The sequence below is a fragment of the Phyllobates terribilis genome, unplaced genomic scaffold, assembly GCF_046119375.1.
Source record: "Phyllobates terribilis strain yellow unplaced genomic scaffold, ASM4611937v1 Scaffold_5__5_contigs__length_657084704, whole genome shotgun sequence".
NCBI classification, from domain to species: Eukaryota; Metazoa; Chordata; class Amphibia; order Anura; family Dendrobatidae; genus Phyllobates; species Phyllobates terribilis.
Genome location: NW_027362765.1, coordinates 378,061,418 through 378,088,268, shown reverse-complemented (window position 1 = coordinate 378,088,268; position 26,851 = coordinate 378,061,418). Strand labels below are relative to the sequence as shown.

Sequence of the window (26,851 nt, the reverse complement as noted above, 5' to 3'; positions counted from 1 at the left end):
ATTCTCAGAGGTGCGGGAGTTGTTCCTCGCCGCCGTCCTAATGGACCCCAATCAGGTGGATCCTGACGTTCAGTGTGGACTTGGGGTCCTCTTCAACCTGAGCGGGGAGTATCAGAAAGCCGTGGACTGCTTCACGGCCGCGCTGAGCCAGAGGCCGGATGTGAGTAGTGGTTGCGAGAACACATGGACAGTTAGATCTCTGGGAAAACAGTGGAGTAATTATTCCTGACAACCAATTGGGTCGCTGCATCTATTTATCGGGATTAGTTTGCTATAGGTGATTACTCCACGCTTCCATACCACGGCCTGGTGATTGGTGGGGGTCCATTCTCTGACTGCTCCACCGATCCCCAGAGCGGAGGGGCCACAGGGTCAGTAAAGTTTTTTTCCATTTCATGGTGCCAAGTAGCACCTGGTCAGAAGTGACGTCGGGGGCATTTGCTACAGATCTAATACTTCTTCTCACAGCTGAGTGTTTGTTACTATTGCATCCAGTCTCTTCTGCGATCTAATCCTGCACGGTAACAAATTATAAGGAAGGGAGAAGGGTTTGTGCTGCAGATCCAATTGTAACAAACCCTCAGCTGTGAGAAGCGCTGGGGGTGAATACACTCTTAAACTGGGTTTTAGGGACTCTCTTGACCCCCCCTAGTGGTGATAATGCTGTGTTGCCTCCTGCAGGACTACTTACTGTGGAATAAGCTGGGAGCCACTCTGGCAAATGGCAGCGACAGCGAGGCTGCGGTGGAGGCGTACCGACGGGCGCTGCAGCTGCAGCCGGGCTTCATCCGCTCCCGATACAACCTGGGCATCGCCTGCATCAACCTGGGGGCGCACAGGTGAGGGAGAACATCCTAATAAATATACAAATCCAATAAAATGTCTGCAGCTCCTATGCAGACCAATGTGTCAAACACTCTGTATTTCAGGAGGAGGCTGCAGGCTCAGACTACACAGAAGTTGTTTGTAGTCTGTAACCATGGAGACACATTAGTCTGCATCAGCGCTGTGGAAGCAAAACAATTTTCTTAAGTTGCTTCAATATTTTTAGTTTTTTTTAAATTTGCATTGAAGAAATAAAGAAAAAATGAGTTTGAGAGGCCTCTAAATTAAAAAAAAAAATAATAAGAATAATTCTCCACCTTGGTTTGCAGGGAGGCAGTGGAGCATTTCATCGAGGCCCTGAGCATGCAGCAGCAGAGCGGCGGCCACGGAGGAGCCATGTCTGACAATATTTGGAGCACCCTGCGGATGGCGCTGTCCATGTTAGGACAGAGCAGCTTGTACTCTGCAGCGGATGCCCGCGATCTGGCCACTTTACAGGCAGCATTTCCTCCTCCCTCCGCACCAGCGCAATGACCGCAGTGTGACCGGTGGCCGTGCGAGTGCATGCTCGCAGGTGTCAATGTACCGGGAAAACGGAACCCAAAACCATGCACTAGGACTCCGCAGACCCAGACGGAGCCAAGAATCGCCCCCATCGTGGATCGGCCAGAACTGACGTGACCCTCTCACTAAGGGCTTGATCTTTCACTCCATTGGCTGGTACAGGGATGAAGGGACTAAGCTGATTTTTTAATTAACATATTGATTTTTATTTAATTACCTTGTGTAGCGGGAGATGGACGTTACAGACTTGTCCTGGCCATACACCTGACTTATCAGGCTGCGTCGCCTTGCCCTCCCGTTACCTGCGTCCCCCCGATGCTGATGACATTATAACCCGCGACCGGATCGTTATCTTCTTATATCTAGTATTTCTTCTGGAGAAAACGTCCGGCCTGTGACCGAATCGATCCTGGGTGATGAGAGCGATTTTGCACCTTTCTCAGACACATCGGGCCCCGATTCATCCTTTGAGGGGTTTTTTTTCCCCTTGGCCTCATGGTACTGATCGAATTTTTCTTTTTGCCAAATTCATCAAAATGGCGCAGATGGTTCATGAATTTCGCGCCAAACGAAAAATGCTCCTTTTTTTGGCTGCAAAGAGTCACACATTTCACTAAAGGTTTCCAAAAAAAAAATAATAATAATAATAGTAATAAAGTATAATTTCAGACGTACATTAGAAATCACTCCAGGAAAATTTTACGACTTCTTAAAAAATTTAATTTCATGAATTGGGCAAAAATATCCCGAAAAAATGCAAAGATGTCCTTAACAAAAAAAAAAAAAAAAAAAACTTGGCGAATTCACAATATAGATTTTAGAAAAAGGCTCAAATTAAAAACACCTAAAAATTGGCGCTATTGCAATAATGAATCAGAGCCAATGTATTTTCAGTTCTTCACTACAGGCAAGATCCCGGCTTGCTGTCGGTGAATGGGAACATTTTTGTTTGCAAGTGGAGGTGTAAAGAGATTTACTTGCCAAACCGTGCGGCCATTATAAAAAATAAAAAAAAAAGCGTCAAACAGCACGTGGGCGTATCGCTGCACGTGGCCGTATCGCTGCACGTGGTCAGATGTGACGAGCCTTGCAGCTGGGTCACTTGGACACGATTAGGATGCGTTTCCAGCCTCTGGATGGGTTACTATTCACTGACAGCAAGCAGAAATCATTTAAAAAGGTAGGAAACTGAGTAAGGAGGTCTTCTTAAAGGAGTTCTCCAGAACCCTTCGCTTGTGCAGCAGGAGGCGAGAGGCGCTGCAATGCCGCTGCGTGAAATCCGCAGATGTCTGGTAAGCGGCTGTGAACGCAACGTGTGCATTTTGCCTCCTAATGCGGCTCTAGCTATCTCCGTTTTGGGCAGTGGTCTGCACATATCGGGCTATGCTGAGAGTTGTAGTACAGACTAGAACATCTAAGCAATCATCTGAAAGTGTATGGCCGAGGATGCATGACTGCTCTGGAGCACTTAACGTGACTGGTGTTGTCTTTTGGTCATTTCCTACATATCTATGCAATGTCTCCAGTCTGACCTAGCATGGAGCAGCGCCCCCCGTCTATAGGTGACGGCACTGTTACTTGTAGCGTAGTCACTATTTATATTCAGTCTTACTGTCGTCCGTGCTCCAGTAGTACAGAAATATCTTGGGCACGTGGAGGAGACGACGCGTGGAAGGTTTACGGACGTAGTTGTCAGTGTAGGGTGTGATGGCGACACGGCCCGCAGAACTGCGCTCTTATAGGAGAAATGCATAGTAGCGCCACCACCAGGTGAAAAATTGACAGCAGGACGTGCTTCCGGCATGATCGAAACTTCCACAGAAAGCGTCAAACAGGAAAGAATTGGGGGTGGCTTGTAAAAATGGCAAATAGACGTGCGTGGCCAGCGGCGAGGTGCGTAGTCCTCAGCTGCACAAAGCACGCGCGCCCACTGACCATGGACGTCTCATCTCTTATCACATAATGCTGAAACATACTAACACGTGTAAAGATCAGAAAGACTCGGCTGCTGCTTGCAAATACAGCGCCACAACGGCTCATGGGACGAGTCTGGTCCTGCAGCTCAGCTCTCTCCATAAATGAAGTAAGGACTGAGATGCAATACCGCACATAACCTGTGTACAAGTGTGGCGCTGTATATGGACGAACATGACTGCATTCACCTATCCGTGTGGCCGGAGTACGACCTGCGACGCACAGACCGGCCTCAGGCAAATATGAAGCTGTTCAGGTCAGGAGCCCCGCAGCCTCTTCGGGCTAGTCCCACCTAAGCCACGGTTCTGCAATCCTGTGCACCCCCTGTAACAGCAGTGACCCTCTGCGGAGCAGAGACGACAGGTGCTCGCTGATCACAGACGGTACGTGTGCGTTGTGTGGGATGTAACGAGCCGTAATGATGGCGTCCTGCTGGAGGAGCGCAGACGTCGCTTTATTACACAATTATGTACATATGGAATAATAAAATATAAATAATGTTGAAACTTGAAACGATGCAGACGATCTTTATTGTGTGAATGGAGCGAGAAGGCAGCCCAACTCTGGGGCACGAGACGCGGCCACACCAATCCGGTATATCATGTAGATACAGTAGTGTTCAAAATAATAGCAGTCCAATATGACTAACCAGATTAATCACTGTTTTTGGTATAAATTCTATCACCACATGTCAAACAATTTACCAGTTGAAAACCACTAGATTCCGCATTTATGATCTGCAGGTTTTTGAGTCTGTGTATGTGAATAATTAATTGTACGGGGATGTGTTTAAAATAATAGCAGTGTGGAGGTCAATTAGTGAGGTCAATCATTCTGTGAAGAAACAGGTGTGAATCAGTTGGCCCTTATCTAAGGGTGAAGCCAGCACATGTTGTACATGCATTTCTCCTTGAAAGACTGAGAAATATGAGTCGTTCGAGACATTGTTCAGAAGAACAGCGTACTTTGATTGAAAAGTTGATTGGAGAGGGTAAAACTTATAAAGAAGTACAGACAATGATCGGCTGTTCAACTAAAATGATCTCCAATGCTTTACAATGGAAAGCAAAACCAGAGAGAGACATGGAAGACTACCACTCGAATAGATTAAAGAATAGGCAGAATGGCAAAGGCTCTGCCAATGATCCGCTCCAGGATGATCACAGACAGTCTCAAGTTACCTGTGAGAACTGTGACAGTTAGAAGACGCCTGTGTGAAGCTAATCTCGTACCAAGAAGTCACCGCAAAGTCCCACTGTTAAAGAAAAAAAAAAAAAAGACCTGTACTGAAGCGGATACAATTTGCCAAAGAACACATCAACTGGCCTAAAGAGAAATGGAGAGACATTTTGTGGACTGATAAAAGGAAAATGGTTCTTTTTGGGTCCAAGGGCCACAGACAGTTCTTCAGACGACCCCCAAACTCTGCATTCAAGCCACAGTACACTTTGAAGACAGTGAATAGTGTTGAGCCACCCCCGTAGTGTTCGAGTTCGGTTCGGTTCGTCGAACACCCGTGTGTTCGTCGAACACCTTCGAACACCGTTAAAACCAATGGCAGGCAAACAAAAACACATAGAAACACATAGAAAACACCTTCAAAGGTGTCCAAAAGCTGACAAACTGCTCAGAAGACACAACTAACACATGGAAAAGTGACAAGTACATATAGTCATGCGAAAAGAAAAGAGGTGGAGGAGTAAAAGGAGGGGGAGACACAGATATAGGCATGTCATGCCCTTCTAAAATCCAAAAAGTGAGAAGCCGACACGGCCAGTCCGCTCCTGCCCGTGCCACCTCCGTGTCGCCGGGTTTGTGCCAGAGCCGCGGTGAACCCTGATGGCCAGCCCCCCTCTCCCAATACTGGTGCCTGTCCGCTGGTGGGTCGAGCGAGCCCCCCTGTGGTGGAGGCAGCTCTAAGCTTTTTAATTTAAATTGTCTCTCTAATTTGAATGAATACACTTTAAATCCATTTACAAGGATCTATTGGAGGGCAAGTCTCATGCCAGCAGCCGCGTAATTCCAGCTCCAGTAGCGTCCACTAAAGCTGCTGCAGTTAAAATGCTTTTATAAGGATCGAGCTCGGCTGTCCACCGCAAGGCATCCTACTGCCAGTCCCAGCCCCTATGCCTTGGGGTGCCTCCCGATGCTCTTCACTGAGTATCCCATGGTCCCGAAGCATTTCCTTTGAAAAAATTAATTGTCTAAACTACAGGTGGTGTAGCTTGCTTAACAGCCGGGATAATCCGCTGACTAGCAGACACTGCTACTAGGCACAAAGTATTTCCTGGGCTAGATGCAGTTAAAAATTTGTAATTAGATACTCTCGTTGGATGCTGAGAAAGCATTCCATAGAGTCTCCTGGCACGCCATATATGATTCTCTTAAAAAGCTTGGGGTAGGGGTCTAGGGGACCCTTTTATAGCCAAAATCACGGCCCTGTATCACAATACGTCACCTAGGCTGAAGATAAATGGAACTGTAGCACCGAGGGCTCGGTTGCTACAGACGTATTGCACCTCACCCAGAGGTGTGATATCTCACTCTCAGATAAGGATGGAGTGTGGATCAGGACCCGACACCTGCATGCATTACACCACATTGCCGTGGGGCAGGGCGACCAATATGCCCCTGAGATGGGCACGACAGTCCCTGTCCCTGGCTGGAGTGGGGGGAGGGAACACTGAGGAAGGGGAACCCTGCAGTGCAGGAGCAGGGAGGAAGCAGTTCCTGGGTGCATTGAGAAGGGAGTATAAAAGGTGGGCACCATCTTAGTTCAGTGCAGAGAAGTCTGAGCAGAAGTGGCAGGGAGCAGGGGCTCTGCATGAGCTCTGCTCCGGAGGCGGGCCTAGTAACAGAGGCCCAGGCCTGGAAGAGGGAGAAGGAAGGAAGAGGAGCGGAGAAGGCTCCAGGAACGAGGAATGAAGGGATCCCAAGGGTGCGGACGGGCGAGTCGCCACCGCACGCCCGAATCCACCTGCGTGGAGGGGTCAGGCCAAAGGGGGAGACCGGTCCCCGAACTAGTGGAGGCAGGAAACGACCCTCAGCTAGAAACCGGAGGCTCTGACATTTTATGTGGCGCAGCCCCTTGCTCCACCCGCTAGGAAGGCACCACATAGGGTCAGGGAAACTGGCGCCAAGTTTACCAAGAGGAGGCCCGAGGCAGCCGGACAGAAGTGTTGGTAAGAAAGGCCAGACAAAGGACACACAAAGGGGGTCCTGTGAAGCGCTGCAAAGTTATCTGGGAGTTGTCTGAGCCCCTCACCTGGTGAGCACAGTACGACGTGGGCAGCCGTTACCTGCAGATGTGGTCTGGATAATAAGAACTGTGAGTAAAGGCCCTGGACTGCATCACTGACTCCGTGTCGTTACTGCTGCTGCCCTGCACCATCACCCCCATCCTCCGCATACACTGCCCTGAGGCTATACTCCTCCCGTGGGGAGTTATGCTACGCTCTGCTGCACCCACAACACCAGCCTCAGCGGTCTGCCCTGTAGCGGCGGTTCACTCTGACCGCAATCCACGGGTGGCGTAGTCGGACATTTAAACATCAAAACCACATAAATAGTTCCGCCACTGGTTTGACCGCCCTGAGCCACGGAACCGGATCGCCGCCACGAAGACTACAACCACCAGCATCCACCAAAAAGGGTCCGGCTCCGGGTGTCCCAAGGCCCAGGGGGTGCGTCAGAACATTTTCATCACCTTTCACAATCACCAATGGGACAAGGCAGGGATGTCCTCTGTCCCCTCTCTTATACATCCTAGTGACGGAGCACCTGCTCTCATCAATTCGCCATAACCCCAATATTAGGTGGATTGAGGTGGGAGGCACCGAGTACAAGTGCTCTCTATTTGCTGATGATGTCCTAGTATATATCACTCAATCACATATATCCATCCCTGCTGTTATGGCTGAAATAGATCACTTTGTTACATGGTAAAATTTTAAAATCAATGCAGCGAAGTCTGAGGCCCTCGATGTCTCCCTCCCCAAATCCATATAGGATTCCATCCAGTCCAACTTTCCCTTTGCCTGGCCCTCACAGGGTATCAAATACTTAGGAATTCCTATTCATAGAGACCTCTCCCATCTATGTTATCTTAATTTTGGGCCCTTTATTGAACAATTCCATACAGACCACGGTTGGCAAGTTGGAACTGTGAGATTCACTACGTGCACCACTGGTATTTTGTGGAAAAGCACATGTAAGATTCTGCAACAGTCTCTGCTGATACTCCTGCATGCGTGCATCCCTTTCTATGGCAGGAATAATTTCTGCAAATTTACTTTTGTACCGGGGATCTAACAGTGTGGCAACCCAGTAGTCAGGATTATTTCTAATTCTCACAATTCGAGGGTCATGTTGCAGGTAGTGCAGCAAGAAGGCACTCATGTGTGTTGCGCATCCAGGAGCACCAAGTCCCTGTTGTGTTGGTGGCGAGGTAACAATCATGCTTCCTTCCTCTGTCCTCTCCCCCCAACCTCGCACAACAGAAATGTGATCAAGGTCTCCCTCATCTGATGAGTCTTCCATCAGTTCGTCCTCCACTTCTTCCTGGGCTACTGCACCTTCCTCACTAGTTTGGCTGCTACCATGCGCCCTGGTAAAACCATCTCCCCCACCCTCACATGCCTGCCGCCCTGGTGCTGCCGACCATCTGGACCTTGCAGATGTTAGCCCTTCCGCATACAACTCCTCCTCTACTTCCTCCACCTCCTCTTGTGCCACCACCTGACTCCGAATTCTGTTTAACATGTGCTCCAGCATGTAAATCACCGGAATAGTCATGCTGATAATGGCATCGTCAGCACTAAACATCTTCGTCGCCATTTCAAAACTGTGCAGAAGGGTGCATAGGTCCCTGATCTGAGACCACTCCTCCAGCGTGATTTGCCCCACCTCTGGATCTCGTTGGCCCAGGCTATACGTCAGAACGTATTGCACCAGGGCTTGTCGGTGCTGCCACAGTCGCTGCAACATGTGCAGAGTTGAATTCCACCGGGTAGGCACATCGCATTTTAGCCGGTGAAGTGGCAGGCCCAACGACTTCTGTAGAGATGTAAGTCGCTGAGCTGCGGGATGCGAACGGCGGAAGTGAGCACACAGCGACCGTGCCCTCTGCAGAAGGCCATCTAATCCGGGATAGTGGGCTAAAAATTGCTGGACAACCAGGTTCAACACGTGAGCCATACAAGGCACGTGTGTGACATTGCCCCGGCGAAGGGCCGCACCCAGGTTTGCAGCATTGTCGCACACGGCCTTCCCTGGTTTCAGGTCCAGTGGAGACAACCATTCATGAAATTGGTTCTCCAGAGCTGACCACAACTCCTCAGCTGTGTGACTCACATTTCCCAGACATTTCAATGTAAAAACCGCCTGATGACGTTGAGCCCTACTGCCAGCATAGTAAGGAGGTGTGCAGGATCCCTTCTGCGCAGTTAGAAAGCTTGTGGCATGACCAGACAGGCTTTGGGTGCAGGTGGAAGACCGAGAGGAGGTTGAGGAGGCAGAAGCAGTGGAGGAACTTTGACATAAAGAGGATTCACGCACAACTCGTGGGGACGGCAAGACTTGGACAGCAGCCCCTTGTCCTGCTGTCACCATAGTTACCCAGTGCCCAGTCAGCGACATGTAACGCCCCTGTCCATGCCTACTCGTCCAAGTGTCTGTGGTGAAATGCACCCTGTCACACACAGAGTTTCTCAAAGAAGCGGTGATGTTGTGTGCGACATGCTGGTGGAGCGCAGGCACACCTTTCTTTGAGAAGTAGTGCCGACTGGGCATCTGGTACTGGGGCACTGCGACGGACATAAGGTCTCGAAAATCCTCTGTGTCCACCAGGCGGAAAGGCAGCATTTCTGTAGCCAAGAGCTTGCAGATGGTGAAATTCAACCTCTTAGCTTTCTCATGGCTAGGAGGAAATGGTCTTTTACTTGTCCACATCTGAGGGACCGAGGGCTGGCTATTGTGCTTAGACGGGGTTGATAAGGGTGTCCCCAGCAAACTGCCGGTCTGTGAGGAAGATGCAGGCGGACATGTTAGGTTGCCTTGATCCAAAGGTGGTGCTATCGATGTCGGACAACGCTCAAGACCAGCTGGTGTTACCACCTCCAAAGAAAATGATGACCTGCCAATCACGCTGGCTGTTGTGGGTAAAGAGGTGGCAGGTCTGCGCCCCAAAACAGGTGTGACTGCTGTCCCCCCAGTCACAGAGGATGAAGAGGCCGCGGATGCACAAGATATGGCAGACGGTGGTTGGCCCGGCCGGCTAGACCGCATTGTAGCACACTGAGCTTCCCACTGCAACTTATGCTTCATGTCCATGTGCCGGTTCATGCATGAAGTACTCAAACTATGTATTTTTTGGCCTCTACTTAGCTTTTGCTGACAAATGTTACAGATAACACGAGTTGGGTCATCTTTATCGATCTGAAAAAATGCCCAGGCTATGCAAGGCTTAGCACCCATGCGACCTGAAGAGCCACCACGACTTGTGGTGAGAGGCAGAGTTGTGTTTGAGGATGCAGTTGTTGACGTGCTTCCAGTACTACGTCTCTGTCCAGGAAGGCGCAACCTGACCTCGTCGTCACTAGCATCTTCCTCCACCTCCTCTGCTGACCTCATCTCTTGGCTGACTGTGGGTTGACAGTAAGTGGGATCTCCGACCTCATCATCATCACCCTGTGCGTTATCACACCCGTCGTCCTCAGAGCCAACCTGTTCCTGCCCTGACAAAAAACTAAAGTTGTCGCTCCAATCAGGTATTTGAGTCTTATCATCGTCTTCCTCATTGTCTTCACCAACAGGAGTTACAGTTTGGGAATGAGGGTCTACATTATGGTCAGAACCTTCTGCGTCTGGTCCTGGATCCGACTCATAAAGATTCTGGGCATCAGTGCAGATCATTTCCTCGTCTGGATTCACAGAAGCGCTGGAGTCGACCTCTGATTCCCAGGCTATAGTATGAGTAAACAGCTCTGCAGACTCAACCATCTGTTCTACCTCATACTCAGACGGGCAGCTGGAGATTTGGGAGCTGTGAGGAAGCAAGTGCGATTTGGGTGACACCTTTGAGGACTGGAGTATTTGTGATGTTGAAGTTGATGTGGAGGAGAGCCCACTTAAAGGAGCACTTGATATCCGTTGAAGCACCTGCTGTTTTTGTGCCTCATCTGGAATTTGTAGCGATTGGCGTGGCCGTAAGAAAGGGATCTTATCACATTGTCCGCTAAAGGAAGTAGACATTTTAGTTTGGCTGGAAGATGGTCTTTCTTCTGCACCTACCCCACGGACACAACCTTTTTTCCCCTTCCCAACACGCCTATTCCCCTTTCCACCAGCAGCAGGCCTTTTTCCACTCATTTTGGTGGTTAACTAATTCACAACTCTGGAGTTGTTTGCACAAAAAAACAATGGATGGTAACCGAGCAGAGCTGAGTGGCCAAACTGTGGTATTAGGCCAAAACTATTGGCTGGGTTAGATGCAGAAAAAAATTATTTTTAATTTGCAACCTGATGGAGGTCAGTATAGATGGACTAATAGACCAAGTCCCACACACTGCTAGAAGCCCAAATATTTTTTCAGAGCTAGATGCAGAAAAAAATTATATTCAGTTTGCAACCTGATGGAGGTCAGTATAGATGGACTAATAGAATGATGCTATGCCCAAAAGATTTTACTTCACTAGGTGCAGTAAAAAAATTGGTATTCTATACACAGGTGTTATATCTTGCAACACAGATAGGCTACTCCACTGACTAACACACTCTGCAATAGGCCAAAAAGGATTAGCTTTGCTAGATTCAGCCAAATGCTGTGAAAAAAACTTGCACAGCACTGGCACAGACCTGCCTGGCAAAAACTGATAGGAACTGATGTAACCTAGTCCTGAAAAGGACTCCAATAACAATTAGTCTTTACTCCCACAACCTATCTATTTAAGAGCACAGACCTGCCTGATAAAAGTCGTAGGAAATGCTGTAACCTAGTCCTTAAAAGGACTGCAATCACAACTATTCCCTACTCCCAAGCTATCTGTAGATTTGTGCGAAAATTGGCTTGAAATTAACAAGGTATAGCGCACACAGCAACAGCGGTGCCGTCTAACACGCAGCTGCAGCAGTGAGAAAATGGTGGCGACGGGGAAAATGGCTGGGTCTTATAGGGCAAGGACATGTGACATACACTGCCAATCACACATGCCCTTGCTTGTGTGAAAAAAAGCACTTCGCTCCGTGTGTGCGCTGCTGATAGGCTGACAGATTGCACCTCCCCACTGCAAATGCGGGAAAGAGAAAAAAAAATGGAGATCTTCATTGTTCCTGCAGAGATCCATCCCCTGCCCCTCCCCCCGCCCCGCTGTACACTCAAACTGCGTATTAACATTAATTTTCATCATTACTGAGAAAAAATCCAGTTATGATTTTGGTGCACGAACAGTTATCGAACATAACCTCGAACAGCCGAATTTTTCTCAAATTGTTCGTGTTCGCCGACCGGCTCGAACACCGCCCAAAACAGCTCGAATTTGAGATTGGCGAACAGTTCGAGTAGAACAACGCTCATCTCTAACAGTGAAGCATCATGATATGGGCATGTTTCTCTTACTATGGTGCTGGACCTATTTACCACATACCAGGGATCATGGACCAGTTTGCATATAGTAAAATACTTGAAGAGGTCATGTTGCCTTCCGCTGAAGAGGATATGCCCTTGAAATGGGTGTTTCAACAAGACAACGACCTTAAACACCCCAGTAAATGAGCAAAATCTTGGTTCCAGTCCAACAAAATTGAGGTTATGGAGTGGCCAGCCCAAACCCCAGACCTTAATCCGATAGAATACTTGTGGGGTGATATCAAAAAGGACGTTTCGGAGGCAAAGCCAACAAATGTCAAAAAATTGTGGGATGTAGTCAAAGCATCCTGGGCTGGAGTAACAGGTGCCAGAAGTTGGTTGACTCTATGCAACATAGATGTGAAGCAGCTCTAAAAACCTGTGGGTATACAACTAAATATTAGGTTAGTGATTCACAGGAATGCTAAATCCTCAAAAAAAAGAGACATATTGTAAAGACAAATGCAGACACTGGTATTTTTTAGAACAGCCCAATGTTCATTTTTTGTTACTTTCTGTAAAGTAGGTAAAATTATATACATTTCTCTTCATGTTTTGAATTAGAAAACAGCGTGCAATGTTCCCAATGCTGGAAATAGAAACTAGTTTAAAGACTTTATGCTTCACTCCTGTATTTGAACACCCTGCTATTATTTTGAACACTACGGTATAAGAAGATCAGCCCCTAGTCTGACGAGATCCTCATACGAGTCTCGTATAAGAAGGTTATGGTTCATTGTATAGCGGATTATTGGGATTTATGGCTCCGCAGAGACACATTGTGACCTCACATTTAACCATTCGTTTGGCGTCTCAAGTTGCACGAGACTCCTGTGTCGTAAACTTCAATGCATCTCAAATGTGACAGACTCCTCTACAATTTGGACGTTTTTTTTTACAGCACAATCACAGCTCCAAAACAGTCGCATGACAGCGAAGTTGTAAGAAGTTTTTTATCGCATGACTTTTCTTAGCATTGCTGTCCTGCCACATTTGTTGCCGTTTAGCTCCTGACTTTTACAGAAATTATATAACTAAAGAACTCAATTTTTTTTTTCTATATATAAATCATTAACGTCTATGTTTGTTGATGGTATGCTACCAGCACTATAGGTGCTGGAACTTCCTTAACCTCACTTCCCACCATGCATTGGAACTGCCAATTCTGAAATGAAAACCCGCCTCTCTATTGTGCCTGTATGCAGTGTGACAAAGCAGAGGAAGAGCACAGAGACAAAGCCCCCGTCTCAGCGTCTCTGCTGTTGGAGACAGATTACACCCGATAACAGGCAGCGGAAGGCAAGTAGCACATACCTGCTTTTGGAGGGAATTTTAGGACCTCTATTCAATGAGATCACGTCCTGTAAAAGTCCAGGGAGAAAGTAAAGACTGAGGACGACGGCGGCGAAAATAAGGAGACGAGAAAACGCGGCTCTGAAGTGTCCATACATTAAATTTATTTTATATACACTTTGTTCTTTTCTTCCAGAAGGATCACTATATAATAAATATGCTTCATGATTACAAGACAAGATACAAGAGTCCATCTACCCCCCTCCCTCACCTACCCTGCAGGAGGACACGATACGAGCAAAAACCCCCATACGGGAGCCCAAAAAACACAGGAAATCAAATCCTAGTAATGGCTGCACCCCGGGACCTGGATCTGCTGGATGCAAAGTCTCACCCGGCTGAGGACGGATCCGCAGCGGCCCGGGGGGCACAAACTAACCTGGAAAATAACTAAAAAAAAAAAATGAATAAATTTGTAAATAGTCAGTAAACGACGCAGCTCTGGTCCGGGTGGGCGCTGGGGCCGGGTGGGCATCTTGGCGCCAGTGCACAATACCCTGCATGTACGTGTGGAATGATTACAGTGTGGGACTAGTAGTTTGGGGGGGGTTGACAGACAACAAAACAATGACATGGTAACGGGGGGCACAGGCAGGGAAGGGGAGACAGGGAGGCAGAAAAGGAAGAAAGAATGAGATGCACAACACGATGCCCCTGGGAGACCCGCACAGCCCAAATAATGAGGAGACGTCACAATGATGCGCGGCGCGGAGCAGCGGAGCTTCTGTCGGCGGACGTGGGACTGTCAGTTCTCCAGGGGAGAGAAAGGAAGAGGTTCCAGGTGCGGCCATTAGAACTGAACCCAGCTAGAAGACTGCGGAGCTTGAGAGGACAGACTGCTGGACAGAAGAGAGAGCGCAAGCAGGTGAAGCCTCAATATCAGACATCGCACAGGCAGGAAGTACTGCAAGTCTCAGCAAGCTGCAGTGGCCCCACCACCAGCAACAATGCCCCGAGCAGAGAACAGAAGCCACCAGTGTAAGGTCAAGTTCAGACTTGGTGGTAGCGACACACCAATGGCCGCTACTACTGTGCAACACAGACCACGGCCAAAGAATAAGACCAAACTGTCGTATCTTACTGCAGGATTGTTCCTTTATGTTAAGAAATCTTCGTTCTCTGAAGACAGTTTTATTACAATCACAATTTTATCCAGGGAATTTTGTGAATGTAAAAAATCTATATTTATATTTATATCACAGAGAAACCACCAAGTATGAACTTCACCTAAAGAGCCCAAAGCCAGCCCTGAACACCAGCACTTATTCCTTATACTCCAGAGCTGCACTCACTATTCTACTGGTGCAGTCACTGTGTACATACATTACATTACTGATCCTGTACTGATCCTGAGTTACATCCAGTATTATACTCCAGAGCTGCACTCACTATTCTGCTGGTGCAGTCACTGTGTACATACATTACATTACTGATCCTGAGTTACCTCCTGTATTATACTCCAGAGCTGCACTCACTATTCTGCTGGTGCAGTCACTGTGTACATACAGTGGGTACAGAAAGTATTCAGACCCCTTTACATTTTTCACTCTTTCTTTCATTGCAGCCATTTGGTAAATTCTAAAAAGTTATTTTTTTTCTCATTACAGTACATTCTGCACCCCATCTTGGCTGAAAAAAAACAGATGTAGAAATTTTTGCAAATTTATTAAAAAAGAAAAACTGAAATATCACATGGTCATAAGTATTCAGACCCTTTGCTCAGTATTGAGCAGAAGCCCCTTTTGAGCTAGTACAGCCATGAGTCTTCTTGGGAATGATGCAACAAGTTTTCACCCCTGGATTTGGGGATCCTCGGCCATTCTTCCTTGCAGATCCTCTCCAGTTCCGTCAGGTTGGATGGTGAACGTTGGTGGACAGCCATTTTCAGGTCTCTCCAGAGATGCTCAATTGGGTTTAGGTCAGGGCTCTGGCTGAGCCAGTCAAGAATGGTCACAGAGTTGTTCTGAAGCCACTCCTTTGTTATTTTAGCTGTGTCCTTAGGGTCATTGTCATGTTGGAAGGTGAACCTTCGGCCAAGTCTGAGGTGCAGAGCACTCTGGAAGAGGATTTCATCCAGGATATCTCTGTACTTGGCCGCATTCCTGTTTCCTTCAATTGCAACCAGTCATTCTGTCCCTGCAGCTGAAAAACACCCCCATAGCATGATGCTGCCACCACCATGTTTCACTGTTGGGATTGTATTGGGCAGGTGATGAGCAGTGACTGGTTTTCTCCACACATTCCGCTTAGAATTATCACCAAAAAGTTCTATCTTCGTCTCATCAGACCAGAGAATCTTATTTCTCATAGTCTGGGAGTCCTTCATGTGTTTTTGAGCAAACTCTATGCGGGCTTTCATATGTCTTGCACTGAGGAGAGGTTTCCGTCGGGCCACTCTGCCATAAAGGCCCGACTGGTGGAGGGCTGCAGTGATAGTTGACTTTGTGGAACTTTCTCCCATCTCCCTACTGCATCTCAGCCACAGTGATCTTGGGGTTCTTCTTTACCTCTATCACCAAGGCTCTTCTCCACCTCTCTCACCAAGGCTCTTCTCCCACGATTGCTCAGTTTGGCTGGACGGCCAGGTCTAGGAAGACTTCTGGTGGTCCCAAACTTCTTCCATTTAAGGATTATGGAGGCCACTGTGCTCTTAGGAACCTTGAGTAATGCAGAAATTCTTTTGTAACCTTGGCCAGATCTGTGCCTTGCCACAATTCTGTCTCTGAGCTCCTTGGGCAGTTCCTTTGAGCTCATGATTCTCATTTGGTCTGACATGCACTGTGAGCTTAGAGGTCTTATATAGACAGGTGTGTGCCTTTCCAAATCAAGTCCTATCAGTTTAATTAAACACAGCTGGACTCCAATGAAGGAGTAGAACCATCTCAAGGAGGATCACAAGGAAATGGACAGCATGTGACTTAAATTTGAGTGTCTGAGCAAAGGGTCTGAATACTTATGACCATGTGATATTTCTACATTTCTGTTTTTTTTTCAGTCAAGATGGGGTGCGGAGTGTACTTTACTGAGGAAAAATTAACTTTTTAGAATTTACCAAATGGCTGCAATGAATCAAAATGAAAAATTTAAAGGGGTCTGAATACTTTCTGTACCCACTGTACATTACATTACTGACCCCGAGTAACATCCTGTATTATACTCCAGAGCTGCACTCACTATTCTGCTGGTGCAGTCACTGTGTACATACATTACATTACTGATCCTGTTCTGATCCTGAGTTATATCCTGTATTATACCCCAGAGCTGCACTCACTATTCTGCTGGTGCAGTCACTGTGTACATACATTACTGATCCTGAGTTACATCCTGTATTATACCCCAGAGCTGCACTCACTATTCTGCTGGTGCAGTCACTGTGTACATACATTACATTACTGATCCTGAGTTACATCCTGTATTATACTCCAGAGCTGCACTCACTATTCTGCTGGTGCAATCACTGTGTACATACATTACATTACTGATCCTGAGTTATATCATGTATTATACTCCAGAGCTGCACTCACTATTCTGCTGGTGCAATCACTGTGTACATACATTACATTACTGATCCTGAGTTATATCATGTATTATACTCCAGAGCTGCACTCACTATTCTGCTGGTGCAATCACTGTGTACATACATTACTGATCCTGAGTTATATCCTGTATTATACCCCAGAGCTGCACTCACTATTCTGCTGGTGCAGTCACTGTGTACATACATTACATTACTGATCCTGAGTTATATCCTGTATTATACCCCAGAGCTGCACTCACTATTCTGCTGGTGCAGTCACTGTGTACATACATTACATTACTGATCCTGAGTTACATTCTGTATTATACTCCAGAGCTGCACTCTCTATTCTGCTGGTGGAGTCACTGTGTACATACATTACATTACTGATCCTGAGTTATATCCTGTATTATACTCCAGAGCTGCACTCACTATTCTGCTGGTGCAGTCACTGTGTACATACATTACATTACTGATCCTGAGTTACATTCTGTATTATACTCCAGAGCTGCACTCTCTATTCTGCTGGTGGAGTCACTGTGTACATACATTACATTACTGATCCTGAGTCACATCATGTATTATACTCCAGAGCTGCACTCACTATTCTGCTGGTGCAGTCCCTGTGTACATACATTACATTACTGATCCTGAGGTACATCCTGTATTATACTCCAGAGCTGCACTCTCTATTCTGCTGGTGCAGTCACTGTGTACATACATTACATTACTTATCCTGTACGGATCCTGAGTTACCTCCTGTATTATACCCCAGAGCTGCACTCACTATTCTGCTGGTGCAGTCACTGTGTACATACATTACATTACTGATCCTGAGTTACATCCTGTATTATACTCCAGAGCTGCACTCTCTATTCTGCTGGTGCAGTCACTGTGTACATACATTACATTACTTATCCTGTACGGATCCTGAGTTACATCCTGTATTATACCCCAGAGCTGCACTCACTATTCTGCTGGTGCTGTCACTGTGTACATACATTACATTACTGATCTTGTACTGATCCTGAGTTACCTCCTGTATTATACTCCAGAGCTGCACTCACTATTCTGCTGGTGCAGTCACTGTGTACATACATTACATTACTGATCCGGAGTTACATCCTGTATTATACTCCAGAGCTGCACTCACTATTCTGCTGGTGCAGTCACTGTGTACATACATTACATTACTGATCCTGAGTTATATCCTGTATTATACCCCAGAGCTGCACTCACTATTCTGCTGGTGCAGTCACTGTGTACATACATTACATTACTGATCTTGTACTGATCCTGAGTTACCTCCTGTATTATACCCCAGAGCTGCACTCACTATTCTGCTGGTGCAGTCACTGTGTACATACATTACATTACTGATCCTGAGTTATATCCTGTATTATACTCCAGAGCTGCACTCACTATTCTGCTGGTGCAATCACTGTGTACATACATTACTGATCCTGAGTTATATCCTGTATTATACTCCAGAGCTGCACTCACTATTCTGCTGGTGCAGTCACTGTGTACATACATTACATTACTGATCCTGAGTTATATCCTGTATTATACCCCAGAGCTGCACTCACTATTCTGCTGGTGCAGTCACTGTGTACATACATTACATTACTGATCCTGAGTTACATTCTGTATTATACTCCAGAGCTGCACTCTCTATTCTGCTGGTGGAGTCACTGTGTACATACATTACATTACTGATCCTGAGTTATATCCTGTATTATACTCCAGAGCTGCACTCACTATTCTGCTGGTGCAGTCACTGTGTACATACATTACATTACTGATCCTGAGGTACATCCTGTATTATACTCCAGAGCTGCACTCTCTATTCTGCTGGTGCAGTCACTGTGTACATACATTACATTACTTATCCTGTACGGATGCTGAGTTACCTCCTGTATTATACCCCAGAGCTGCACTCACTATTCTGCTGGTGCAGTCACTGTGTACATACATTACTGATCCTGAGTTACATCCTGTATTATACCCCAGAGCTGCACTCACTATTCTGCTGGTGCTGTCACTGTGTACATACATTACATTACTGATCTTGTACTGATCCTGAGTTACCTCCTGTATTATACCCCAGAGCTGCACTCACTATTCTGCTGGTGCAGTCACTGTGTACATACATTACATTACTGATCCTGAGTTATATCCTGTATTATACTCCAGAGCTGCACTCACTATTCTGCTGGTGCAATCACTGTGTACATACATTACTGATCCTGAGTTATATCCTGTATTATACCCCAGAGCTGCACTCATTATTCTGCTGGTGCAGTCACTGTGTACATACATTACATTACTGATCCTGAGTTACATCCTGTATTATACTCCAGAGCTGCACTCTCTATTCTGCTGGTGCAGTCACTGTGTACATACATTACATTACTGATCCTCAGTTACATCCTGTATTATACCCCAGAGCTGCACTCACTATTCTGCTGGTGCAGTCACTGTGTACATATATTACATTACTGATCCTCAGTTACATCCTGTATTATACCCCAGAGCTGCACTCACTATTCTGCTGGTGCAGTCACTGTGTACATACATTACATTACTGATCCTCAGTTACATCCTGTATTATACCCCAGAGCTGCACTCACTATTCTGCTGGTGCAGTCACTGTGTACATATATTACATTACTGATCCTGTACTGATCCTGAGTTACATCCTGTATTATACCCCAGAGCTGCACTCACTGTTCTGCTGGTGCAGTCACTGTGTACATATATTACATTACTGATCCTGTACTGATCCTGAGTTACATTCTGTATTATACCCCAGAGCCGCACTCACTATTCTGCTTGTGCAGTCACTGTGTACATACATTACATTACTGATCCTGAGTTACATCCTGTATTATACTCCAGAGCTGCACTCACTATTCTGCTGGTGCAGTCACTGTGTACATATATTACATTACTGATCCTGTACTGATCCTGAGTTACATCCTGTATTATACCCCAGAGCTGCACTCACTATTCTGCTGGTGCAGTCACTGTGTACATATATTACATTACTGATCCTGTACTGATCCTGAGTTACCTCCTGTATTATACTCCAGAGCTGCACTCACTATTCTGCTGGTGCAGTCACTGTGTACATACATTACATTACTGATCCTGAGTTACATCCTGTATTATACTCCAGAGCTGCACTCACTATTCTGCTGGTGCAGTCACTGTGTACATACATTACATTACTTTTTCTTACCTGCTGGCAGTATTAAAATCCCCCCACAGGTCAGCGGAGGCAGGGGCGGCTTTAGGAGGTGGCAGCGGGGATCCCAAATCTAGCAGAATGTCTGAGGGAAAGAAAGAAAAAAATAAATAAGATTTCCTCTCACCCAATTTAATTCTTTATTCCCTCTAGGGGGCGCTGCTATGGAGGGTTACACTTGCTGGCAGCTTGCAGCTGATCACTGTGAATCAGCTTGTTGTTGGGTGCTATTCCTTACAACTAGAAAAGTAAAGGACCCTTGACATTTTTTCCAGTTTATAGCCCCTACCCTTTGGCTTTTAGATCCAATTTGGCAAAAAAAGGGTGATTAGGTTTATGCCTTTATTTGCCTGGATGTGGCGGCAGGACATGCCGCCGTGTAACACTTTTTTTGTACCCTATGGCTACAGTCAGCGCATGCACAGAAGACGGTGCGATGTGACCCTTGGGCTGGCGGGTCGCGTGCCTGGGCTGCTGGCGAGGAGGCGGTGCGCGTACCTGGGCTAGTGGGCGTGTTACTGGGGGGAGGAGTAACATGATTCGATATTGGAGTAGTTATGGGGGCAGTTGGTGTTGAGATTTTTCCCCCAGGAGGAGGAGGAAGCAGAGCGATGCCCCCGGTGCCCGCGTTCCCCCGGGGCTTACAGGAACCATCTTTCTTCTTAATGTTCTGCTAAAAAAAACAAAAAACAAAAAGTTTAAGAAACTGCAAGGATTTTTTTAAAAAAGTTTTGTAAAAACTGGAAACTCTGCTCTCCTCTTCTTAAAAACCATAACAGAGGGATTCCTAATTCTATCGTTTACCTCTTGTAGCCTAGGCTACCGGCCTCTTCGGCAGTCTATCAGTGGTGGCCAGTCTCCTAGGCAAGAAGAGCAGCACTTACAAGCTCAGCTGTTCTAAAGCTGGCAAAAAAAAAAAAAATGGTTGGCTCATCTCAGCCTGAGGGTCCCTGTGCTCCTCCGATGCCGGAGAGGTAAAGCGGCTTCTTCTTGCAACTTGGGGGCGCGCACAATTCGGACCACTGAAAAAGCGATCGTCAGGAGCGCACCGCCCCCGACTCGCAACCAGGAAGTCGAGAGGAAGGAGAGGGGAAGAAATAGGTTGAGAAAACATTGACCCCACAGCGGTCACATGAAGCACATACCCCGATGTTCAGCTTGATTGTCTGGCCTTCTTTAAATCCCAAATCCAGCTTGGGTTGAGTGTCCTGCCCTTGGGGCTCTTTGGAGAAATCAGATTCCTGTTTCACCCACCTGTGAGGAAAGGAAAGAGGCCGGATGGTGAAGATTCCTGACATTTTGTCACATTTCTATCAGTTCCAATTGAAGCAGTCATTCCCCATGTATCCCTCACATAGGGTGGTCCCAACATTCCTCAGGTGTAAATCTGCCCAGTTCTGCAGGGATTCCTATAAGGACACTTATGGACTGTAGGACAGTGCTGTCCCCTGTGGTGGCCATACTGGTTGTCAGCTAGACAGAAAATGACGTTATTAGAGGGGTAAGTCTTCCTGTATAATGATGGAATGTCACCCTTCACGATCAATGGGGTCCGATCTCTGGGATCCGAACTTATCCTGAAAATGATGGGGCCACAGGTCTGACCGCTGATCCGGAGACTGTGCCTGTGTGAATGCAGCTCTGGAGCACGTGCGTAACAACCATCAGTGAATGCAGCTCTGGAGCACGTGCATGACAACCATCAGTGAATGCAGCTCTGGAGCACGTGCATGACAACCATCAGTGAATGCAGCTCTGGAGCACGTGCATGACATCCATCAGTGAATGCAGCTCTGGAGCACGTGCGTGACAACCATCAGTGAATGCAGCTCTGGAGCAAGTGCATGACAACCATCAGTGACTGCAGCTCTGGATCACGTGAGTGACAACCATCAGTGAATGAAGCTCTGGAGCACGTGTGTGACAACCAGTGAATGCAGCGGCGGTTGAGAATGTGCACTAGGGTTCCATTAGGACAGAGGGCTGGAGGGACCCCCAGGGATCATATACTGGCACAGTGACGTTTCACTATGTGACCTCATAGCTGCAGCCAAGCGATGGCGCAGGATCTACGAGGAGTCACACGGCAGGTATATTACACGTCTCCTTATAGGTTTCTATTCCTTACAAGTTGCAGGGTTTTTACAAAAGCATCAAATCCTGTACAGGAGATTTTAGTGCAAAAAAAAAAAAAAAAAAAAAAAAAAAGGCCTGAAATCCCATTGTGGCACCAGAGGTGGCCGGTCTCGTGCTCACTTGAAGTGATCCTGTAAGGAAACATTGAAGTCGAAAGCGTCCCCCCGATCTGCAAACCCGATGCCGATGAAGGCGCTTCTTCCTAGGAGAGAAGAGAAGTAACGATGAGATGGAGGGAGGTGCTGAGATGTGCGGCCCCCGGGGCTGCCCGTCACCCCACAGCACGTACACTGGGTACGGAAAGTATTCAGACCCCTTTACATTTTCACTCTTTGTTTCATTGCAGCCATTTGGTAAATTCTAAAAGCTTCATTTTTTTCTCATTAAAGTCCACTCTGCACCCCATCCTGACTGAAAAAAACAAATGTAGAAATTTTTGCAAAATTTATTAAAAAAGAAAAACTGAAATATCACATGGTCATAAGTATTCAGACCCTTTGCTCAGTATTGAGTAGAAGCCCCTTTTGAGCTAGTACAGCCATGAGTCTTCTTGGGAATGATGCAACAAGTTTTTCACACCTGGATTTGGGGATCCTCTGCCATTCTTCCTCGCAGATCCTCTCCAGTTCCGTCAGGTTGGATGGTGAGCGTTGGTGGACAGCCATTTTCAGGTCTCTCCAGAGATGCTCAATTGGGTTTAGGTCAGGGCTCTGGCTGGGCCAGTCAAGAATGGTCACAGAGTTGTTCTGAAGCCACTCCTTTGTTATTTTAGCTGTGTGCTTAGAGTCATTGTCTTGTTGGAAGGTGAACCTTCGGCCAAGTCTGAGGTCCAGAGCACTCTGGAAGAGGTTTTCATCCAGGATATCTCTGTACTTGGCCGCATTCATGTTTCCTTCAATTGCAAGCAATCATTCTGTCCCTGCAGCTGAAAAACACCCCCATAGCATGATGCTGCCACCACCATGTTTCACTGTTGGGATTGTATTGGGCAGGTGATGAGCAGTGCCTGGTTTTCTCCACACATACTGCTTAGAATTATCACCAAAAAGTTTTATCTTCGTCTCATCAGACCAGAGAATCTTATTTCTCATAGTCTGGGAGTCCTTCATGTGTTTTTGAGCAAACTCTATGCGGGCTTTCATATGTCTTGCACTGAGGAGAGGCTTCCGTCGGGCCACTTTGCCATAAAGGCCCGACTGGTGGAGGACTGCAGTGATAGTTGACTTTGTGGAACTTTCTCCCATCTCCCTACTGCATCTCTGGAGCTCAGCCACAGTGATCTTGGGGTTCTTCTTTACCTCTCTCACCAAGGCTCTTCTCCCACGATTGCTCAGTTTGGCTGGACGGCCAGGTCTAGGAAGACTTCTGGTGGTCCCAAACTTCTTCCATTTAAGGATTATGGAGGCCACTGTGCTCTTAGGAACCTTGAGTAATGCAGAAATTCTTTTGTAACCTTGGCCAGATCTGTGCCTTGCCACAATTCTGTCTCTGAGCTCCTTGGGCAGTTCCTTTGAGCTGATGATTCTCATTTAGTCTGACATGCACTGTGAGCTGTGAGGTCTTATAGAGACAGGTGTGTGCCTTTCCAAATCAAGTCCTATCAGTTTAATTAAACACAGCTGGACTCCAATGAAGGAGTAGAACCATCTCAAGGAGGATCACAAGGAAATGGACAGCATGTGACTTAAATATGAGTGTCTGAGCAAAGGGTCTGAATACTTATGACCATGTGATATTTCAGTTTTTCTTTTTTAATAAATTTGCAAAAATTTCTACATATCTGTTTTTTTTTCAGTCAAGATGGGCTGCAGAGTGTACTTTAATGAGAGAAAAAAAGAATGAACTCTTTAGAATTTACCAAATGGCTGCAATGAAACAAAGAGTGAAAAATGTAAAGGGGTCTGAATACTTTCCGTACCCACTGTATGTCTGCAGTGCCCCCATGTGGATGTGTTGCTTTAGCTTCGCTATTCTGTGATGTCATGGTTGCGGTGAGACACACACGAGGTCATGCTGGGAGCCGGCAGGTAGGAGGCGGTGTGCTGGGCTTTTGTCCGCTGGCCATGGGCTACTGAAGTGGCCACTGCAAATCGAGTGGCTCATCACCACAATTAACTCCTTAAGGACAAGTCTGTGTTTTTGTGTAAGCACCGAGCACGCTTCGTCTTGTACGATATAATTGTTACTGAGGGGGTTAACGGGAGATCATCCGACACCGCAGGTCCCCCGGGGAGCCCTCCTTGCTGACTTCCTCCCGGCAGATGAACATATCTGCTGACAATTCCTCCACATCAGCGATTACTTATCACTCACCGTTTCCGTCCTGAATCCTGATCACAAAGTAGCGGCTGGAATCCGTCACCGTCTCCACCGCGATCCCAGGAAACTGATCCACCGGAGCCTGAGCAAAGAGCTCCCCTGCGAGAAAGAGGTGTGAGGCACACGGGGCCGCGCTGCAGGGGCGGGCTTTGACATCAAGGGCCCCTCCGTGCGGCCCCTGCTCTGCGGGGATCAGTGTGCACCCCATAGCCCCCCGTGTGCCCAGCACAGGCTGTAACACCCGACCGGCAGACAACGTCACTGGCACCAGTGCCTCCTCCATCTCCACCTCCAATAAGAGAAGAAGTCAGTGACCACAGATATTTGGGGCATCAGCGCCCCCCGCCTGCTGCACCGTTACCCCCGGCACGTCCAGGTCACACACCGCGCTGTATACTGAGGGGCGGCAGCTCTCTAATATACTCAATCCTTCACCACTTTCAAGATCTCTGATTGATGTCACTCAGTATCCCTCCTCGAAAGAAAGGAGCGCGGCGACGGGGGAGAGGGGCGCGGCGACGGGGGAGAGGGGCGAGGCATGACGGGGGGCTCGGAGAGGGGCGAGGCATGACGGGGGGGCTCGGAGAGGGGCGAGGCATGACGGGGGGGCTCGGAGAGGGGCGAGGCATGACGGGGGGGCTCGGAGAGGGGCGAGGCATGACGGGGGGCTCGGAGAGGGGCGAGGCATGACGGGGGGCTCGGAGAGGGGCGAGGCATGACGGGGGGCTCGGAGAGGGGCGAGGCATGACGGGGGGCTCGGAGAGGGGCGAGGCATGACGGGGGGCTCGGAGAGGGGCGAGGCATGACGGGGGGCTCGGAGAGGGGCGAGGCATGACGGGGGGCTCGGAGAGGAGCGAGGCATGACGGGAGGCGTAGTCGGAGGCTGTCGGTACCTGACACCTTGTCCTCCAGCTTGATGAAGGCCACCTTCCCCTTGGAGGTCAGCCGCATCCTCCCCGTCCAGTCCGGCTGATCCAGCTTCCAGTCCGAGGCCCTGAGGACACATCGTGCAGTCAGGACTGTGGGGACACTGCGCCCTGTACACACGCCTGCTCCGCCGCTCACCTGTAGCCCCGGTTGGACGCTCTCGGCGGGATCCGGTATACGCTGATCTCAGGCTTCACACACAGCACGGACTCGTACTCAGCCTCCGCCGCCATCTTTACCGAACCTACCAGCTGACAGGCCGACTTCCGTCATCACCATGGAGACAGCATCCGGCCGCCATCTTCACCGTCACCTGAGACACGTGACAGCACGCCGCATTCCAGCTCTGCAGGTGACGTCATGTGCAGTACCTACATATGGACTGTGAGTGTCGCTGTCGCACTTCTGGCGATCTGTGAGTCTGTTATTGCTCGGCGTCGCCTCCGCTACAGTGTAAATGCTGTAAGTCTACAGCGACGCCCACAGGCCATAGAGGGAACTAACGGAGTACAATCTTCACCTGCTCCTGCAGATTGGCTGTGAAGATGCTGATAGAGCAAACAAGGTGTCCAGCCGAGCGGACATAAAGCTTCACCAATGTATTCACAAGGCTTAAAAGGCTACAGGAACATTAAAAATATTGCATCAAGGCAAAACTGACGCGTTTCAGACATAGAACTGTCCTTAGTCATGGTATGGACAGGTCTGTGTCCAAAACGCGTCGCATTTTGCCTTGATGTAATATTTTTAATGTTCCTGGAACCTATTAAATTAGTAACGTTTTATATCCACACGGCTGGACACCTTCGATGGCTTCATGGAGGGTCCTGCATCGGATGTGTCCTCAGTCATCAAACAAGTCCCAGCGTGTACAAACACACCATGGTCCGCTGGGGACAGACGAGGGTCCGCAAAGAAAAATTAACGTTTTAAATTTTTTTTTTAATTTTCCTGATCTTTTAAAAGAAATATTAATAAATTGCTGTAAATGGCCGAACGTCTGCATTCACTGAGCGCAAGCTGAGATCCTGAAAATGAAGCATTGAGGCCAGAGGATTATCAGAGACTCACAGACCTCACTGATAGCAACAGACATGGCGGACAGGTGGTCGCTATGAAAACCCGGATCTCACAGGATGTGGGTGCTAAAAAAAATATATGTTTATATAGTTTACAATCTCTTGTCTGCAGTGATCCCTTCCTGTGAAGAAGCCATTACTGAGGAGGCGGCGATGTGACCCCTGGGACCCCCGCAATCCTGAAATACAAGGATAGCGACCAGGCCGGACCCCTGCAATCCTGAAATACAAGGATAGCGACCAGGCCGGACCCCTGCAATCCTGAAATACAAGGATAGCGACCA

General features: G+C 47.7%; 2 protein-coding genes across 6 annotated transcripts; one reads left to right on the top strand and one right to left on the bottom strand.

Annotated features, from left to right (window-relative positions):
• LOC141273256 (peroxisomal targeting signal 1 receptor-like) lies at nucleotides 1-3,876 on the top strand. Its single transcript, XM_073684849.1, has 3 exons — nucleotides 1-160; nucleotides 682-839; nucleotides 1,155-3,876. The coding sequence occupies exons 1-3, from the start codon at nucleotides 41-43 to the stop codon at nucleotides 1,357-1,359; spliced, it is 483 nt and encodes a 160-aa protein (XP_073540950.1). The 5' UTR covers nucleotides 1-40; the 3' UTR covers nucleotides 1,360-3,876.
• On the bottom strand, nucleotides 3,875-25,827 carry NECAP1 (NECAP endocytosis associated 1). Of its 5 annotated transcripts, none has more exons than XM_073684847.1 (8): nucleotides 25,627-25,826; nucleotides 25,455-25,555; nucleotides 24,556-24,660; nucleotides 22,363-22,444; nucleotides 21,252-21,360; nucleotides 20,605-20,779; nucleotides 20,101-20,191; nucleotides 3,875-4,618 (listed from the first exon to the last, which is right to left on the bottom strand). In XM_073684847.1, the coding sequence occupies exons 1-8, from the start codon at nucleotides 25,719-25,721 to the stop codon at nucleotides 4,603-4,605; spliced, it is 774 nt and encodes a 257-aa protein (XP_073540948.1). In that variant the 5' UTR covers nucleotides 25,722-25,826; the 3' UTR covers nucleotides 3,875-4,602. The 5 variants fall into 5 exon arrangements, with proteins under 5 accessions (XP_073540948.1, XP_073540947.1, XP_073540945.1 ...); XM_073684846.1 differs by lacking the exon at nucleotides 3,875-4,618 and adding an exon at nucleotides 13,452-14,175 and having other exon boundaries at nucleotides 20,605-20,776; nucleotides 25,627-25,827; XM_073684844.1 differs by lacking the exon at nucleotides 3,875-4,618 and adding an exon at nucleotides 13,453-14,178 and having other exon boundaries at nucleotides 20,605-20,776; nucleotides 25,627-25,827.
• Nucleotides 25,828-26,851: the final 1,024 nt, after the last annotated feature.